The sequence below is a fragment of the Micropterus salmoides genome, unplaced genomic scaffold (genome assembly GCF_014851395.1).
Source record: "Micropterus salmoides isolate LMB-PRFRI ecotype aquatic unplaced genomic scaffold, ASM1485139v1 Ms_hic_scaffold_7, whole genome shotgun sequence".
Taxonomy (NCBI): Eukaryota; Metazoa; Chordata; class Actinopteri; order Centrarchiformes; family Centrarchidae; genus Micropterus; species Micropterus salmoides.
In genome coordinates this window covers 59,401-78,548 of record NW_024044459.1, presented here as the reverse complement: position 1 = coordinate 78,548, position 19,148 = coordinate 59,401, and the positions used below count along the sequence as shown (strand labels likewise).

General features: G+C 42.9%; 1 protein-coding gene across 1 annotated transcript in view; it reads right to left on the bottom strand.

The window, feature by feature from the left end:
• Nucleotides 1–1,831: 1,831 nt before the first annotated feature.
• The window catches only part of LOC119892061 (protein FAM189A2-like), a 55,765-nt gene continuing 38,448 nt past the window's right edge, over nucleotides 1,832–19,148 (bottom strand). Inside the window, exons 2-4 of the mRNA XM_038704145.1 lie at nucleotides 17,548–17,658; nucleotides 10,020–10,139; nucleotides 1,832–2,704 (exon numbers count right to left, since the gene is read on the bottom strand). Of these exons, the coding sequence (XP_038560073.1) occupies nucleotides 2,591–2,704; nucleotides 10,020–10,139; nucleotides 17,548–17,658 (345 nt within the window). The 3' untranslated portion in view covers nucleotides 1,832–2,590. The remainder of the gene's footprint in view (nucleotides 2,705–10,019; nucleotides 10,140–17,547; nucleotides 17,659–19,148) is intronic.

The window sequence follows — 19,148 nt, the reverse complement described above, 5'->3', positions numbered from 1 at the left end:
ATTTATAGTTCCTGCCAAGAGAATTGACCCTTTAGATATGAGACTGACTGACTGATTTAAGATAATTGAGCGATTATTAACTAACTGATCACTAGTAATAATTGTATAATTATTCAAAACTACCTAGAGGTCCGGAGACTCTAGGATTATAACAACTCCGGTGGTGCCCTTTACGAGAAAATTCTGATTTTATGAATAATAATTCATAATTGGGTATCAATTCTCATAAATTTATTAAAATGCATAACTAATAAATTTAGGTCCACTACATCTCGTAGACCGTGCTATTTACAGAAGCCCAGCAGTTCCCACCAAGAGCAAGCTCTAGGCGACAGAGGCAAGGAAAAACTTCCTTTAAAGAGGCAGAAACCTCGAGCAGAACCATGGCTCAGGGTGGGTGGCCATCTGCCTCGACCGGTTGGGGGTGGAAAGAAAGATGTCAACACTGGTTAGATTTTGCAGGGGTCCAGAGAAGAGTCATTGAGAAATTGTTTTTGCATATGTACATGTAACAGAAGCCAGCGATGTTGTGCAGTGAGTAAACCTCACTCCCTGACATCTTAAGAGACGCGATGACCCACGCCAGGGCCTACGAGTTTTAGCTTCCTCGTCATCATATCCACAAGGAGTACAGGTCCAGAAGAGAAGGAAGATTGCAGCCAATCACCTTCTCTGCAGAGCGAAATGATGCGCTGCAGCCTGCCCTTGTCCCTGGCAGTGGCAGCAGCGTACCAGATGGTGATGGACTCAATGATGGCGGTGTAGAAGTGCACCATCATTGTCTTTGGCAGGCTGAACATCTTCAGCTGCCACAGGAAGTACATCCTCTGCTGGGCCTTCTTGATGATGGAGGTGATGTTCAGCTCCCACTTGAGGTCCTGGGAGATGATGATGCCCAGGAAGCGGAAGGAGTCCACAGTGGTGACTGAGGAGTCACACAGGATGATGGGGGAGGGTGGGGCTGTGCTCTTTCTGAAGTCCACGACCATCTCCACTTTCTTCAGAGCGTTGAGCTCCAGACTGTTCTGGCTGCACCAGGTCAACAGATGGTCAATCTCCCACCTGTAGGCGGACTCGTCCCCACCTGAGATGAGCCCAATGAGGGTGGTGTCGTCCGCAAACTTCAGGAGCTTGACAGACTGGTGATTGGAGGTGCAGCTGTTGGTGTACAAGGAGAAGAGAAGGGGGAAGAACGCAGCCTTGAGGGGAACCGGTGCTGATGGTCCTGGAGTCAGAGACATGTTTTCCCAGCTTCACGTGCTGCTTCCTGTCCGTCAGGAAGTCTGTGATCCACCTGCAGGTGGAGTCAGGCACGTTCAGCTGGGAGAGCTTGTCCTGCAGCAGGGCCAGGATGATGTTGTTAAAAGCAGAGCTGAAATCCACAAACAGGATCCTGGCGTAGGTTCCTGGGGAGTCCAGGTGCTGGAGGATGTAGTGAAGGTCCATGTTTACTGCATCATCTACAGACCTGTTGGCTCTGTAGGCGAACTGCAGGGGGTCCAGGAGTGGGTCTGTGATGGATTTAAGGTGGGACAACACAAGGCGTTCAAAGGACTTCATAACCACAGAGGTCAGGGCGACCAAGCAAGACTATCTACATCCTATCTCCAGTTCCATCCTTCTTACATTCAGTGCACCCCCTTTACACACTTGGACATTTGAACACAGAAAGCAAAAACAGATCATGGAACGAGTTGACAAGAAGATGTTTCCTTTCAAATCTAAACACAACAGTAAGTGCTACCGTAACATTTGTACAATCAGAAAGGGCTGAGTGTAGAAGTTGGGAAACAGAAGTGTGGACCCAAATTGCAGACACTGGCGAGGAGGATGCAGTTTAAGATGATTTATTAAATGAACAAAAATAGGCTTACGTCTCAGCACGAGAAAGAGTCCAAACCAAGGTTGAATTCAACAAAGGTAAGGTAATCCAAACAGGTAGAATAGTAAGAATTCAGAAATCCAGAGAAAGAGCACAAGGCAGAACACTCTGCATACGATGACACCAGAAGGACTGAACACAACTGAGGGCAATGCATATAGGGGCACACCACACACAAGCAGGCAGGGCAATTAATCACAGGTGAGACACATTAGGAATCAAGGCAGACAGGAAACAAAGCTAGAAAAAAACCCCCCACCAAAATTAACAAATAAAACCTGAGGTAAAACTACCGACAATAGACAAGGATATAAGTAATTAAATACAACAGAGACCAAGGAAGCAATGACCAACTAACAAAACCTAAACAAGATCACAGAGGCAACGAGGAAAACCGAAACGGACATTAACCAAAATAACAGAATAACACCACAATAAAACCCAAGGTCGTGACAAGCAGGATTGTGACTACATATGTTGTTTAGCCTGACAGAACACTGGAACTGGGACACAGACAGGGCTTAAAATCCATCTGAACATCTCACTTTCTGACAGAACACAAATTATAGGTCTCAGTTCTACTGATAAATCTGCTCACCGGAGACATGTCAGCTTCTATTATGATGTGTTTTTTTTCTTGAAGTGTACAGTTACTCTGGGTATCAAAATATCATCATCTAATAATTCTGATTTGGATATGTGGTATGATCATACCATGCAGGTTGTTCTTGCAGTGAAGATCTGCAGGTATCTCAGGGCAGCTGCCATAAGGCACACAGCTGTGGTCAGAGCGTTTAGAGCACACAGTGCAAACAACACTTTCTGGAGAGAGAAAGACAAAAACAGATCAGTTCAAATAGATCAGGCAGAACTACTTTATCTGTTATCCATATATAAAACAGGCCTGAGTCTAGTAGTGCACTACAAAAAGATAATAACTGATAGTTGAAATGTGCTTTGCTCCTCTCTTTGCTATTTTGGTAGCCTGTGCAGCATGTATGGTGCAGAGGTGGACAAGAAAGTTTTTTGAAACAAGGCAGGAGAGCCTTTACTTTTTGCTGATTTGACACTACACGAGTGTTTCCCACAAAATGTAACTATGGCGGAAGTGACCGAGGTGTGGGGTGGCAGTGGTGTGGTTGTTAGCGGGGTATCTTTCGATTACTACTAGGTCATTTCTTATTTCACCATTTTAATTTTACTTCATTCACCACCTTGTTTTAGTGTTTCCTCACTACTTGAATCTGCTCCTTTTCCCTTCATTTCCCTTTTTCCCCACACTCACACAGACACACCTACACCTCTGGTCTCTTACTGCAAACACACCGCCTCTTCCTGCTTCTCTATGTGTCTGCTCTGCTAACTTTCTCCATCAGCAGTACATTTTATAAAGTCACCCAAAAGACACAGAACTCGTCTTCTGAAGTTTTCCGCTTCCACAGCAGCAGGTAGAGGGGGCTTGTTAATGATGTAGCCTATCGAAACAATCAAAACCAATGTTGTACTGAATGATATCTGCACTTGTGTGGTCACAGTTGCTTTACCTGGTCTATGCTTGTAAAATATTCACGTGTTGACGTTTTGTGATGAAATAGATAACATCTCTCTCTGTGTTTCTATTAATGTATACCTGGGAGGCTGTTAAACTAGTGTAACCATTAATATACCTGGGCGGCTGTTAATACACCTAGGCGACCGTTAAAATACCTGGGTGGCCGTCAAAACTGTGCGACCGTTAATATACCAGGGCAGCTTTTAATATACCTGTGCGGCTGTTAATATACCTGGGTTTTTGCTTAAGACTACTAACTAGGTTCTTAATGTCCTGCAGATTGTCTGTGTTGATGCTTCCCAAGCTGTTTGTGAAAAAAATCTCACTTTATGCTTATGACTCTTCAGTCCCTGTCCTCTGCTGTACTGTCTTTGACAAATTTGAACCTGTGACTATCTGTTTTACAGAATATTGTTGGTCATTTGAAGCCCTCAGGTTCTCCAAATGACACTGTCCCTCCCTGACTTTTTAAGGAGGTTTTCCCCACTATAGGACCATCTGTTCATGCAGTTTTAAATAGTAGCCTGTACTCTGGGGTGGTCCCTGAATATTTTAAACATGCAGTAGTGCAACCTTCTTGAAACTAGTAAATGAACTAATATCAGATTATGATATTGATTTATTTGGTCTTACTGAAACCTGGCTGGGTGATGGAGAATATGTTAGCCTAAATGAATCCACCCCTCAGTCATATTAATACTCACATTCCTCGAGGCACAGGCCGAGGAGGTGGAGTTGCAGCTATCTTCGACTCTAGCCTACTAATCAGCTCTAAACCTAAACTAAACTATAACTCATTTGAAAGTCTTGTTCTTAGTCTTTCGCACCCAAGTTGGAAATCACTGCAACCAATTCTTTTTGTTATAGTGTAGCGAGCACCTGGTCCGTACTCTGAATTCTTATCTGAATTTGCAGAGTTTTTGTCAACTTTAGTCCTTAAAACGGACAAAGTTATTATTGTAGGGGATTTTAATATTCATGTGACCACTGTTTGATAACTTTTGAGTTTGTATTGCTGAACTACTCGCCATTGGGCAAAAATTTCTATACAAGATTTTATTTTATTAGCTCTAAATTCATTATCTAGTCACAAAGTAACGGAGGACTCCTATGCTAATTTCAGTCCCTCCCAAATCGATCATCTTGTTGATAGTGCTGCAGGCTCGCTGCGAATGACACTGGACTCTGTAGCCCCTCTAAAAAAGAAAATACTAAAACAAAGACGGTTTGCTCCATGGTATAATACTGAAACTCGCAAATTAAAGCAAATATCGCGGAAACTTGAGGAATTGGCGTTCCACCAAAGTGGAAAATTCTCGTTTAATTTGGCAAGATAGTCTTAAAACTTATAGGAAGGCCCTCCGTAATGCCAGAGCAGCGTACTACTCGTCATTAATAGAGGAAAATAGGAACAACCCCAGGTTTCTTTTCAGCACTGTAGCCAGGCTGACAGAGAGTCACAGCTCTATTGAGCCAAGTATTCCCATAGCTCTCAGTAGTTACGACTTCATGAGCTTCTTTAATAATAAAATTCTAGCTATTAGAGACAAAATTCACCAAGACCTGCCCTCAACTGGCACCAACTTATCTCTTAACTCAGGAACCTTCGAAACAGCTGTAGAACCAGGTACATGTTTAGACTGTTTTGCTTCCCTCAATCTTTACCAACTAACTTCAACTAACTAAATCATCAACCTGCCTCTTAGACCCCATCCCGACTAGGTTGCTTAAAGATGTTTTACCCTTAGTCAGCACTTCTATACTAGATATGATCAATCTATCTTTATCAACAGGCTATGTAGCACAGTACTTTAAAGTAGCTGTAATTAAACCTCTTCTGAAAAAGCCCAAACTTGATCCGGATGTTTTAGCCAACTATAGACCTATATCTAACCTTCCATTTCTCTCTAAGGTTCTGGAGAAAGCAGTTGCTAAACAGCTGTGTGACTTTCTACAGAGCAATAGTTTATTTGAGGATTTTCAGTCAGGATTTAGAACTCATCATAGCACAGAGACAGCACTGGTGAAAATTACTAATGACCTCCTTATTGCATCAGACAAAGGACTTGTCTCTGTACTGGTTTTATTAGATCTTAGTGCTGCATTTGATACCATTAACCCTAACCCTAACCCAGCTCATAGTACCTTACTACCCCTCCAGAGCACTGCGCTCCCAGAATGCAGGGTTACTTGTGGTTCCTAGAGTCTCCAAAAGTAGACTAGGAGCCAGAGCGTTCAGCTATCAAGCTCCTCTCCTGTGGAACCAGGTTCCAGTTTGGGTTCAGGAGGCAGACACCATCTCCACATTTAAGAGTAGGCTTAAGACTTTCCTCTTTGATAAAGCTTATAGTTAGGGCTGGCTCAGGTAGTCCTGAACCATCCCTTAGTTATGCTGCTATAGGCCTAGACTGCCGGGGGATTTCCCATGATGCACTGAGCTCCTCTCTCCTCTACTTTCTCTCCCTCTGTATGCAACCTTATCCCATTATTGCATGTTACTAACACAACTTCTCCCCTTTCTGGTAGTCTTGTGCTTTCTCGTCCCTCTCCTCCTATCACTTCCTGCAGGTTTTCTGGCTCTGGAGCTGTGGAGTCTGGATCTGTGGTTGCGGGTCACCTGCTGCCCCCGTGTTCCTGCTCGACACCCTCTGCTGCAACGACTATTGTTGCTAGTCTTATTATTATAATCATTACGATTGTTAGCATTAACATGATTATAAATATCTGTACCATTTTTCATTTCACTGTCTGTACCTCTGTGTGTATATTGTGTAGGCTGCCTCCCTCCCCTCTCTCTCTCTATTCCTCTCCTGCATGTCATGTTTTTTTAATTCTCCAGTGCTTTTAACACCATCTGTCCGGCCCTGCTGGGTGAGAAGCTGACAGTGATGCAGGTGGATGCCCCCCTCGTGTCCTGGATTGTGGACTACCTGACTGGCAGACCACAGTATGTAACACTGTGTCAGACAGCGTGATCAGTTACACCGGGGCCCTGCAGGGGACTGTCCTCTCTCACTTCCTCTTCATCATCTACACCATGGACTTCAACTACCCCACAGAGTCCTGCCATCTTCAGTAGTTTTCTGATGACTCTGCTGTGGTTGGATGTATCAGCAGGGTGACGAGGCTGAGTACAGAGCTGTGGGGGGGGGGGGACCACCTAAAGCTCAACGTGACAAAGACTAAGGAGATGGTTGTGGATCTAAGTAGAGCAAAGCCACCAGTGACCCCTGTTTCCATCCACGGGATCAGTGTGGACACTGTGGAGGACTACAAGTACCTAGGAGTGCACATGGACAATAAACTGGACTGGGCAAAGAACATTCGAGCCCTCTACAGGAAGCGCCAAAGCCGTCTCTATTTTCTGAGGAAGCTGAGGTCCTTCAACATCTGCAGGACGATGCTGAGGATGTTTTATGAGTCTGTGGTGGCCAGTGCCATCCTGTTTTCTGCATGCTGGGGCAGCAGGCTGGGGGTAGCAGACACCAACAGACTCTACAAACTGATCCGCAAGGCCAGTGACATTGTGAGGGTGGAGCTGGACTCTCTGGTGGTGGTGTCAGAGAGTAGGATGCTGTCTAAACTACATGTCATCTTGGACAATGTCTCCCACCCACTCCATAATGTGCTAATCAAACACAGGAACACTTTCAGTGCAAGACCCCAACATGCACCACAGGAAGTCATTTCTGCCTGTGGCCATCAAACTGTTTTGTGCAATATTATCTAATTAATATGCTCTCAATTAAACACAACATAAATTACTGCAGCAAAAATGTTCTTGCGCTTTTATTTTGAAGGTACAATCACTTAAGAGGAAGTGATTATGTGAAAAACTTTTGTTTCAGCACCAGCTGCTAAAATTTCTCTTTATTTTTTTGCTGCTATCAGAGTAATCTGGTCACGGGCCAGATATTATTGCTCGTGGGCCGCCTATAGCCGACCACTGCACTAGTACTTTTTGGTTCACCATAACAATTCTTTAATAATGTAAATGTTAACCATAACAACTATTTTATACTTTTCTTATTTTATATTGTTATATTTCGTTATCTACCTACTTTCTATTGTTGTTTCTGACACAATGGACCATGAAATCCCGATGGAGTGGTGGGTGGGCATCAAGGGCATAGCACTGGGTCTTTCTGTGGTAGGGCTTTCTGTGTCAGCTGTGGTGACTGTCCTCTTCTGCTCCTCTCTTGTGGGGTCCCACAGGGCTCAAATTTAGGCCCTCTTCTCTTCTCTCTATATTTGCTCCCGCCTTCCTAAGCATGGTATGTCATTTCACTGTTATGTGCATAATAGCCAGAGCTATGTGCCTCTTAAATTATTGAAACTGTCAGACCATTACTCGAGTGTCTTGACAATATAAAGGCCTGGATGGCTCTTTACTTTTTAGGTTTTAACAAAAGTAAGACAGAAGTGATGGTTTTTGGTGGCTCCTCTGGGACCCCGCTTGTTGTTCATCTTCTGTGATTCAATTTATTTATATAGCGCCAAATCACAACAACAGTTATCTCACAGCGCTTTTCATAAAAGAGCAGGTCTAGACCGTACTCTATGATGCTATTTACAGAAGCCCAACAGTTCCCACCAAGAGCAGCACTAGGAGACAGAGGCAAGGAAAAACTTCCTTTTAAGAGGCAGAAACCTCGAGTTCTGCGCTTCACAGAGACTGGCTGTGTGGATCAATACCGGACTCCGTGCTGCAGCTGGCTGGCTTCCAAGAGCGGATCGTGACACAGAGCTCTCCGGCAAAACAAAAGGTGGAGTTGTCTGTTTTTATATTATTCACTTTGAAAGACAATGGGACAGACCTGACACCATCCCCCATCACACCACTGACCGGCCACAGTCCACCATCTCATCCCCCACCTCCTTCCCCTCTCTTACCATCCTGGAGAGGGACATCAGACTGTTCAGGAGGCAGAAACCACGCAAAGCAGCTGTGCTGGACTCCCCATCCACCCTGAAGCACTGTGCAGATGCAGTGTTCACAGACATTTTTCTAAACACATACAATCCTGTTTGTGGACTTCAGCTCTGGTTTCAACACCATCAGCCCGGCCCTGCTGTAGGACAAGCTATCTCAACTGAACGTGTCTGACTCCACCTGCAGACGTCGTCTCTGACTCCAGGACCATCAGCACCGGTTCCCCTCAAGGCTGCGTTCTTCCCCCTTCTCTTCTCCTTGTACACCAATAGCTGCACCTCCAGTCACCAGTCTGTCAAGCTCCTGAAGTTTGCGGACGACACCACCCTCATTGGGCTCATCTCAGGTGGGGGACGAGTCCGCCTACAGGTGGGAGATTGACCATCTGTTGACCTGGTGCAGACAGAACAGTCTGGAGCTTAACGCTCTGAAGAAAGTGGAGATGGTCGTGGACTTCAGAAAGAGCACAGCCCCACCCTCCCCCATCATCCTGTGTGACTCCTCAGTCACCACTGTGGACTCGCTTCCTGGGAATCATCATCTCCCAGGACCTCAAGTGGGAGCTGAACATCACCTCCATCATCAAGAAGGCCCAGCAGAGGATGTACTTCCTGTGGCAGCCTGCCAAAGACAATGATGGTGCACTTCTACACCGCCATCATTGAGTCCATCCTCATCTCCTCCATCACCATCTGGTACGTTCACATCATTCACTCTGCAGAGAAGGTGATTGGCTGCAATCTTCCTTCTCTCCTGGACCTGTACGCCTCCAGGACTCTGAGGCGAGCAGGAAAGATTTCAGCTGACTCCTCCCACCCTGGTTACAAACTGTTTGAGACTCTCCCCTCTGGCAGGAGGCTGCGGTCCATCAGGACCAAAACCTCTCACCACAAAAACAGCTTCTACCCGTCTGCAGCTAGCCTCATCAACAAGGCCCGGGCCCCCAACTGACACACCCCCTTTCAAATAATACAATTGTCTCTGCACATGTAAATATCACTTCATGTCATATCATGCACGAACCTGGCACATTCCACATATTTGTTGTTAATTTGTTGATTAACTGCCCCTAGGTGTGCCAAAAACGAGCTCAAGCTCAGAGGGGACCATGCCTTTGCTGTGGCAGCTCCTAAACTGTGGAATGACTTCTCTCTACACATTAGACAGGCTTCTTCACGGTCTAGTTTTTAAATCTCATCTTAATACCACTCTTTTCCTTGGCCTTTGGCACCTGAAGTTGACATGCTGATTGTACTGATTTTATTGTATGGTTGTTTGGCTTTATTTGTATTTCATACCTCGTGTGAGCAATGTATTTCATGTCTGTTTTTTATTTTCTGTACAGCACTTTGTGCCAGCTTTTGTTTTTTTAAGTGCTCTATAAATAAAATTTGATTGAATCATTGATTGAACACAATGAGTGCTCACACCAAATATTGACTTGATTTAGATATTTCTTACGTTCACTGACTTTGCATTTCTTAATTGATAAGTATACCCTATTAACATGTCTATTTAGCATTTTTTCCACCCTTACCCCTTTGCACAGTAGAACATTGTTTCTAATTGCGTATATATGTAACTATATTAAATGTCAATTCCTAGTCGGGATGTAATCACTGGGCAGCTCACAGTGCAGTATAGAGGTGTACCTTGAGCAGGATCCTCATGGTGCTACAGGAGTGGGCAGGGTGGAGCTCCAGCAGCGTCTCCTCAGGACATCTGGAACTGGTGGAGAGGGAGCAGCAGTAACACACATCTCCAGCATCACTCTGAAACAACACACACACAAGCATAAGAAAAGATGCAGATATTAATTTTAGGCAGGTTTTTATCAAAGCATATTCCTAATTTCTCTGTTGTGAGTATATTTGACGATATTTTGGTTAAGAAGTCTCACTTTTGTCTGATCTGCTTCCATTTGATGTTAATGCTGTCTGCTGCAAACTCATCAGTTCCTGTAGTACATTTCCACATTATGCTCTCTGTTGCTCTCACTTTTGCGTTTTAACACAAATACTGCACACCACTTTAATCAACACAAATGCTAACTTAGAGTATGGCCCATAGACTGTAAAAAAAGTGGGTGTAGCTACCATGACATCAATGGCTGGTTTGTGGACTCCTGTTCTGAAGCCTCCATTTTGCTATTTTGGCCGCCGCCATCTTGGTTTTTTGAACTAGAACTGACTATATTTGGACAAGACGGGGGAGCTGGGGAGGGATACGCATTACTACACCAGACAGTTTACTGTGTTAGCTTATTTTGTTGTTTATTTTTATGTTTTGTATCAGTTATTTTATCTGCCTTGTCTGTGTGTTGGGTTGTAGTTCTTGTTTGTTTCTTGTCTTGCCTGCGTCTTGTGTTCAGTCTGCCCGATTACCCTGATCTGTCACCTGCTGTGCTCCTGACCTGCTTGTTTGCCCTGTATAATTAGTTGTCTGTTTCTGGTCATTGTAGAGTGTGGAGTGTCTTGCTTGTCTCTGTGCTGCCTGATCTGTTGTTCAGACTGTGACAACATCAACTGTCTGTATGCCTGATTTACTTTGTGAGTTTGGGATTAAAACCCTTGCTACTGATATCAGCTCTCCTGTGTCGTGCATTTGGTCTCATATCTGCTAGTCACTCACCGAATCTTTTTGTTAGAGGTGCTGGGACTGAGAGCTATGTGGACAAGAACCAGCTATATCAGTCATAAGGAAGCTATCGTGTCGCTAACCAGGACGAAACTGTACGCGAGGCCGGGAGTAGGAGAATCATTCCCGGCGTGGATATTCGACTTCCTCCACACCTAAGCCATCTCCCAGCCAGCTGTGTTTCGGATTCTCTCTCTGTTAGCCCAGGGTGGGATAATGCGATGCCTGCTAGCATCAAGCCATCTGTTCCCCAGCCTGGCAATCTGCCAGTTTGCATCCAGCCTATATTCCCAAAAACAGTTTTACACAGTGCAATGGAGGTGTCCCCTGACCTGTCCATTCTCTTTGTCCTGTTTGCTGCCCCGCCAACTCCTGAACCACAGCCCTACTCTGACTTTGTGTTGCTGCAACAATACCCTGTCTCTGCTGCGAAAAATTGACTTTTTGAAACCCCTGTATCTGCCTATTTGCAGCCAGGACCAGTAGAACTGTTAAAGATTGTGTCAGTGCCTGAACAGCAGCAACCCTGTGATGATGAGTTTCTGCAAGTTTTTCCCCCGTCTTACCTGTTAAGCTGCAACCTGGCCCTAAACCCGATGCAGATGGCCGCCCACCCTGAGCCATGGTTCTGCTCGAGTTTTCTGCCTCTTAAAAGGAAGTTTTTCCTTGCCTCTGTCTCCTAGTGCTGCTCTTGGTGGGAACTGTTGGGCTTCTGTAAATAGCATCACAGAGTACGGTCTAGACCTGCTCTTTTATGAAAAGCGCTGTGAGATAACTGTTGTTGTGATTTGGCGTTATATAAATAAAATTGAATTGAATTAAATCTGCTGAACTGCTGCTTTCCCTGTTGTGCAGCAGCAGCCCTCGGACTGTGCTATGCTGCAGCAAATACCTGACACCCCTGAATCTCATGAACTGTTTCAGCTTTTTTTATGGTCAGAATGTGACAAACACTTGATTGATCACTTCACAAATCTGAGGTTGAACATTCAAAACTATGACAACAAATATGATTAGTAAATCTTTTTTCAGTTCCTTTTCCTCAACAAAAATATATATTTTAATAGAAAAATTATGTGCTAATTTGTTTGTGATTCAAATGAATTCAATCTAGGGCTGCAGCTAACAATGATTTTAGTATTCAAAGCTTCTATAGATTTCAACGATTCATCAATGCAACGCTTAGTTTTTTTCGATTTCTAAACGATAGTGAGCACAACTGGAGCTACATGTGCAAAACTCTAACTACAGTCTGCACTACCAACAGTCACCTGAGCTAAACAGTTCACATCACCTGCAAAACTCATTCCAAGCAACACAAATCTTAACACATGGCTCAAAACAGGCTCAGTGCAGCCAAACACTATGCACAACCCTCACTGAGATAACACACACACACACACACACACACACACACACACACACACACACTCAGAACACACAGAGTAAAAACACTAGCATCAAACACCAATACAGAAAATACAAACTTTTCATCTTTACAGTTTGAACAATTTCAGTGACTTCATACAAAGTAATATTTTCTTCAAAGAAAAGAGTGACATTCTTTCACATGATTTATTTTAATTTTTAGAACATAACAATTCCTTAATGTAAATGAAAATTAGCAGTTTGCTTCAACAGTCTGTAGTAAATTACGGAATTACAGTAATGAGAAAAAAAAGGTAGAAACTCAAAGTACATACTGTCATGGGTTGGGGCGCTGAGTGCAGACTGGGGCGAGGACCCAAATGCAGACAATGGCAAGGCGAGGAGGTTGCAGACCAAAAATGTTTATTAACTCAAAAAACTAACTTAAACAGGCTTACAAGGAGCTCGAGGCAAAGTCCAACAAAGGTAGTCCAGAACACAGGGAATAATCCAGAACTAGGAAGACAAGGAACAGGCAGGAACACTCAACTTTAGACGCAAGGACGTGACAAAGACTGGAGAGACAAGCAGGCATACATATACACAGGGACTAACGAGCGGGGCGGGAGCAACACAGGTGAGCGGGATCAGGGCTAACGAGGCAGAGAGACAAGCAGGGAGAAACAGAGAGAACACTAGACAAGCAGACATGGGGGAGAGGGAATAACCACGAAGACAGAAACACACAAGTTACAAAGAACCAGAACCTAAATGAGAACACAAAACTAGAACCCAGAGTACAGAGGAGACCAAATCACAAAAATACAAACAAGGACCAGGAATCATTACCAAAACATGAACTAAGGACATGGAACTAAACTCAGACTCCCAAACAAGACACACAGACGGAATCATAACACATACTGTAATTTCAACTAATAATTGAGGGCTAATCCTGCCTCTCTCTAGCATCAGGCCACAGGTTTTCATCAACATCACATCTAATGTTCTCTCTTGCCATGCACCTGGGGAAGAACCTTCTGTGCCTTATCCATCCCTGGCAGTCCTCTGGATCCGGCACGCATGGCTTCCAAAAGAGACATTTGGTCATGTGGGTGGTGATCAAACACTTTCCACCTCCAGGCAGACCTCTATTGGGTTGAGGAAGGGTGAATATGCAGGCAGGTACAAAACCATAAATCTGCGATGTGCTGCAAACCAATCTGTGACAGCTGCAGAGTGGTGAAAAGCAACGTTATCGCAAACTATGACAAAAACTTGGGGGTTTCTTACTGGCTCCCCCTGTTCTGCTGGCACTAGCTGAGCATAGAGCTGTTCTAGGAAAGCTATAAGCCTTTCTGTGTTGTATGAGCCAATGAGTGGTGTGTTGAGAAGCAAACCATCATTGGCCATTGCAGCACACATGGTGATACCCCCCCCCTTTGGCCTGGAACCTCCACAGTGGCCCTTCCACCTAGAACATTCCTTCCTCTGCGCCCTGTTTTGGCAAGGTTAAATCCAGCTTCATTGATAAATACAAATGAATGTGGTGTTTCCAGTGCTTCCACCTCTATTACTCTCTGAAAAACAGTAAGTGCACAGTTTTACTGTAGTAATGCTAGTGTTTTTTTTACTGTAAATATTTTTTATAGCTGTGTATGTAACCTCAGACGTCTTACCTGGACATATTGGTATCTTTGCTCTTTTACCCGTTCACTGTTTCTCAAGAACGGTACAGTGTTTAACTGTTTCATTGTAACTTGTTTCTGTAGGACTCGAGCAATAGTTGCTGTGCTGACAGAATTTACATTTTCAAATATATCATTATCAGCCAGCACTCTACTTTGAATCTCCCACAGTTTTATTGCATTGTTGACAACAACCATGTCAACAATAGCATTTTCCTGCTCATCTGAAAATATTTTTCCTCTTCCTCCTGTTGGGGGCAGCCTTTGGGTCCTGTTGTAAAAATATATTTTACAGTCAAACTTACTGTAATATATATCTGTGTAAATATTCTATAATTGCTATACAAAATAAATTCCTGTAATGTTTTCATTTATTGTAAGGATGTCACTCTCACCTGTTTGTATGAAGGAAAATTCGCATTACAGATGCCACTGTGGATCTTTGCAGATTGGGTTGCACCCTCAACCCCGCCTCTTTCAATGAGAGACCATGGTTCATGACATGGTCTATAAGTGTAGCCCTTATTTCATCTGAAATAACAGCTCTTTGTCTTCTTTGTCTCCCTCCATGAACCCGTCTTCCTTGTTCCATTTCCAAAGTTAGTCTTTCTGAGCTCTACCTATATATATATATATATATATATATATATATATATATGTGTGTGTGTGTGTGTGTGTGTGTGTATATATATATGTATATATTTGTGGTTCACAGTTTTGACAGCAGTGTGTTAGCATTTGAACAAAGTGCTGTAAATCCACAGTGTTGTGCAGGTTGTGGTTGAGGTCATGGGATAAGGGTGTAGAGTTTTGAAGCAATGAAAAACTAACTAGGGTTTGGTCCACATGAACTGCTGCTGTCCAGACTGTAGTTAGAGTTTTGCACATGTAGCTCGAGTTGTGCTCACTGTCGTTTAGCAATCGAAAAAAACTGTAAGAAGTACTTTAGCTTGGCGTCGCCCCACCCTCCCCACGGTAACGGGATCAGCTGTGCACGTTTATAGGTGATATTTATTTATTGGTCCTTTCAGAAATTGTGTCATACAGCAAACATCAGACCAACAACCAGACAGCTGCTTTACAATCACAAACATCATCCGAGTGCTATACAAGTTATACTACAGGCTCGGGCAGACTACATTCAGCGTTGGCCAATGGCCATGCCGTTCACACAACTTGCCCTCTTGTGACGGGAGTCTTGAAGTGTTTGTGGCAGGGGGTCACACACTACACGAGCTGACAGCGGCTGAGTCACCCAACGCTGGTCTCTAAACCACGTTTTGTCAAGAAATCACACGTAAAATGTGAAACGGGAAATGAGCGTTCCTGCACAGGAAACAGCTGTTTGTTATTGTAAAGACAAAGAATCTGGGTGAAAGGATGGATTAGCACACTCAGGTATCAGGGATTGTCTGAGCTGCAGAGAGAACTGCAGGTGAGTTAAAAAGGTGCAGCTCCCGACACCCAGTTATCTCCTGACTGTGAGGTTACGGCCCAAAAGGAGAACAACAAACACACGGTTGCACATTTTCAGCTGAGGACTGCGGCTTACTTTGGCTTCAACTCAACAATCAATCGTGATTTCAGTGAAATGCTAAAGTTGCTGCTACTGTTACCTTGTCTGTGGTGTGGCAGAACACCGGCTGCTTTTTGTTCAGGGGCTGTCGGGCTGTTGCCGTGGCGACATAAATTTCATTTTACAGTGGAGCCCAGGTAAGACGCTTCTGAGGTCGTTTGTTTGACAAGAGGTATACGACATTTGAAGTCCATGTCCAGGACCCGTCTGTGTGTGCTGGCTCTTGATGCAGTAACTCCAGCCTCAGTCCACTCCTTGTGAAGCTCCCCTGCACATTTGAATGGCCTTTTCCTGACAATCCTCTCCAGGCTACGGTCATCCCTGCTGCTTGTGCACCTTTTTCTTCCACACTTTTCTCTTCCACTTAACTTTCTATTAATGTGCCTTGATACAGCACTTTGAGAACATCCAACTTCTTTTGCAATTACTTTTTGAGGCTTTCCCTCCTTATATCTATATAATATATTAGTTTCACCTTTTAAATTGAATTATTGAAATAAATGAACTTTTGCACAATATGCAAATTTTTCGAGTTTCACCTGAATAGTTATATGGATTAAACGAAGCATCGATGCAAATTCTTTGCATTGATTTAATCGATGAATCGTTTCAGCCCTAATTTAATCACATATTTATTGACGATATCTTGAACATTTGTTCTATTGTTATTGAGGAAAATTACATTGCAAAAAGTATCATTATTGTTTTATTGCCCATTCTTACTTGAACCCCATGAACTGCTGCCACATTCCCCTGACTCTGCACTGTTTCAGAAATCCCCAGACTCTGTTCAGCTGATGCAAACCCCCACTGAGCTACGGCTCCACAGACTCTTTTGTGCCTCTACAGAAAAACTGACCCTATTCCATGTCTTTCTTCATCTGGTAAACACTTTTGACAGATCCCATAATAGTCCAGAACTTCTGCACAGAATTTCCCTTGAATAACAGGTGAGCCCTGTCTCACTTTTGTATGTGTGAGTGAAATGGTGATGAAGAATGAAGATGAAAATATGATGAAATAAAATAAGACACAAAATATACACAAGGCCAGACAGAGCAGCAAGTGCAGCAGGAGGAGGTGTTTGATAGTTTCAGCCCTGTCAATCAGGACAAACAGGGTTGAGCAAGTTATATGATTGGCTGTTGCTTCAGCCTGAATGAGAAGAGAGCCAATCACATATTCTGGCTCTGAAGCTGAATTAAAACAACTGCGGGAATGAAATAAAAATTGCCTGCAATCAACTGTTGGTGTGAAGGAGAGCAGCAGGAAGTAATCCTTCATAATAATGAGCTGTTTATGTCATAATGGTATGATTATTTATTTATTCTTTTATTCATTAATTTTGAACACACACACACACACACACACAGAGTGATGACAAGCCATGTGTAACTTTATAGAATGATTGATATTACAACTGACCAAGGTCATTTCAACACATTCTAAAATACACACACACACACACACACACACACAAAACCAATTTCACCTAATGCACAGAGCTAATTGTGTCCAACATCATTAGATTCAGCCCTTGACAGTATATGAGTTTGGATTTTGGATTATTTTATTGAGTTGTTAAAATCTAAAAACAACAACACAACAAAATAAAAGCCAAGGAGACTCGATAGGGACATTTTTTCCCACCCAAAGTGATTAAATGAGAATTTGAGATTTTGTTGGTAACTTACTATGCAGCCTTCAGTTTACTTGCCATGTTATATCCTCCCCCAAGAAACCTGCTTCACCAAGCAATTGATCAAATTAGTAAGCGTGATGCACTCAAAATGTAATTTATTATCAACTTTCCATAGGAGGAACAGAGGGAAGCTGGGACTGTGAACAAGAAAGCATTCAGGAAATCTACAAATGATGAGCGCAAAACCAGACAGACACACACAGCCTCACCAGTTGGCAGCTGGTCATACTGGAAACCAGCTGGGCTCCCTGGCAGCACAGGATGAATCCAGCCAGATTAAGGAGTACACACACCACAGACAGCAGGACAAACACATTGACCTGGAAATGGAGGAAAGGGGGGGGGGGGGGAGAAGGTAACATGGGTCATTGTTTAACCCAGTGGATATATTATATGTTTGATGCAGAAAAGACTTAATAAACATAATGTAATCAAACTGGCAGACACAGTGACTAAACAGGTACTGGAAGTTGAAATGTAGCACAGGCCATATACAGACACACACAGAGATGAGATCATGAGAATAGAAGTCCATCTGAAATGATAAAAGTCTTCCCTTTTTTGAAGTTTTTCTAATTTAATTACTAATATATCTTTGAGTTTTGAGAGGAGAAAAGAACGTCTTGAAGCCTCTGAGTGGGCCAGCAGGGGCATGGATACACAATGTAAAACGGTTGCTTACAAGCAGAGTAATGACAAGCCAGCATCTAAACTTTAATGTGCTACAGCTGACAAAATCATTAGATTTGCCAACTCATAGTATAAACAAACACTTTCTTTCAAAATGTATCTACTTTGATCTACTTTCTGCTTTAAACGATGAAACAACACAGGAAACTGTTGCAAATATAGGACTCCATCCAACACCGTCCTTACTCCTATCTAAAATGCAGCAATAAAGTATTAGCATCTGATCCCTCTCTCCCTCTGTCTCACACAGACAACCAAAAGATATATTAAATAAGGCTTTAAACAAGTCTTTTTATAAAACATCAATCAAACAGACGCAGTTTCAAAGTTTCTTACAATATTTTAAAATTATTTGCTGCATTTGCCCCCTGACACAACATGTCCAGATCATCACATCAGTGGGACCAGAATATAAATGGCTTTACTATGTGTACCCTCTCAAATACTTTAACTATGTGTGTCCTCTTAAAGACCGTTTAGACAATTTGTTTCAGATGTAAGATAGTGTTGACCCTCACACAGGGTTAAAGATGCATGTGCAGAGACACAACAGATGGTTTTATATTGTTTATTTCCCCTACAAATTATGTACAAACCTTATCACACTAAAATACGGTGTGATTGCATTTTTGTACTTGTTGAATATAAGGAATAGCAGTGTCTGATCCTTCTCGCTCTCTGTCACACACAGACAGCATGTTATGTACAAACCAAATCACATTAAAATATCATGGTTTGATTGCCTTTGCTTCTCTCAAAAAAGCATAATTTAACTTTAATGTTATCAATATTTAATTTCTCTGTGATACAAATATTACAAAAATAATCACAGCCACTTTAATTAAAAATAGAGAAAGTTTAAACTGTAATTCAGAAGTAACTTTGCTACATGCGTTAAAATCAAGGACTGCATTAGTAACAAAATGTACTTTATACAGGTTTCAATTATATAAAAATATCTTATTACACAAGTGCACTCATTTGAATTTTCTATTAGGGGAATTCAGATTCTTCTGTGTGGAATGGTGAAGAATGCAATTTAAAGAAGGCTCCCTTCATTCCCATCTTATTTTGTATTTGCTCTTATTAACGTAATCTTACACAGATTTTGAATCACACA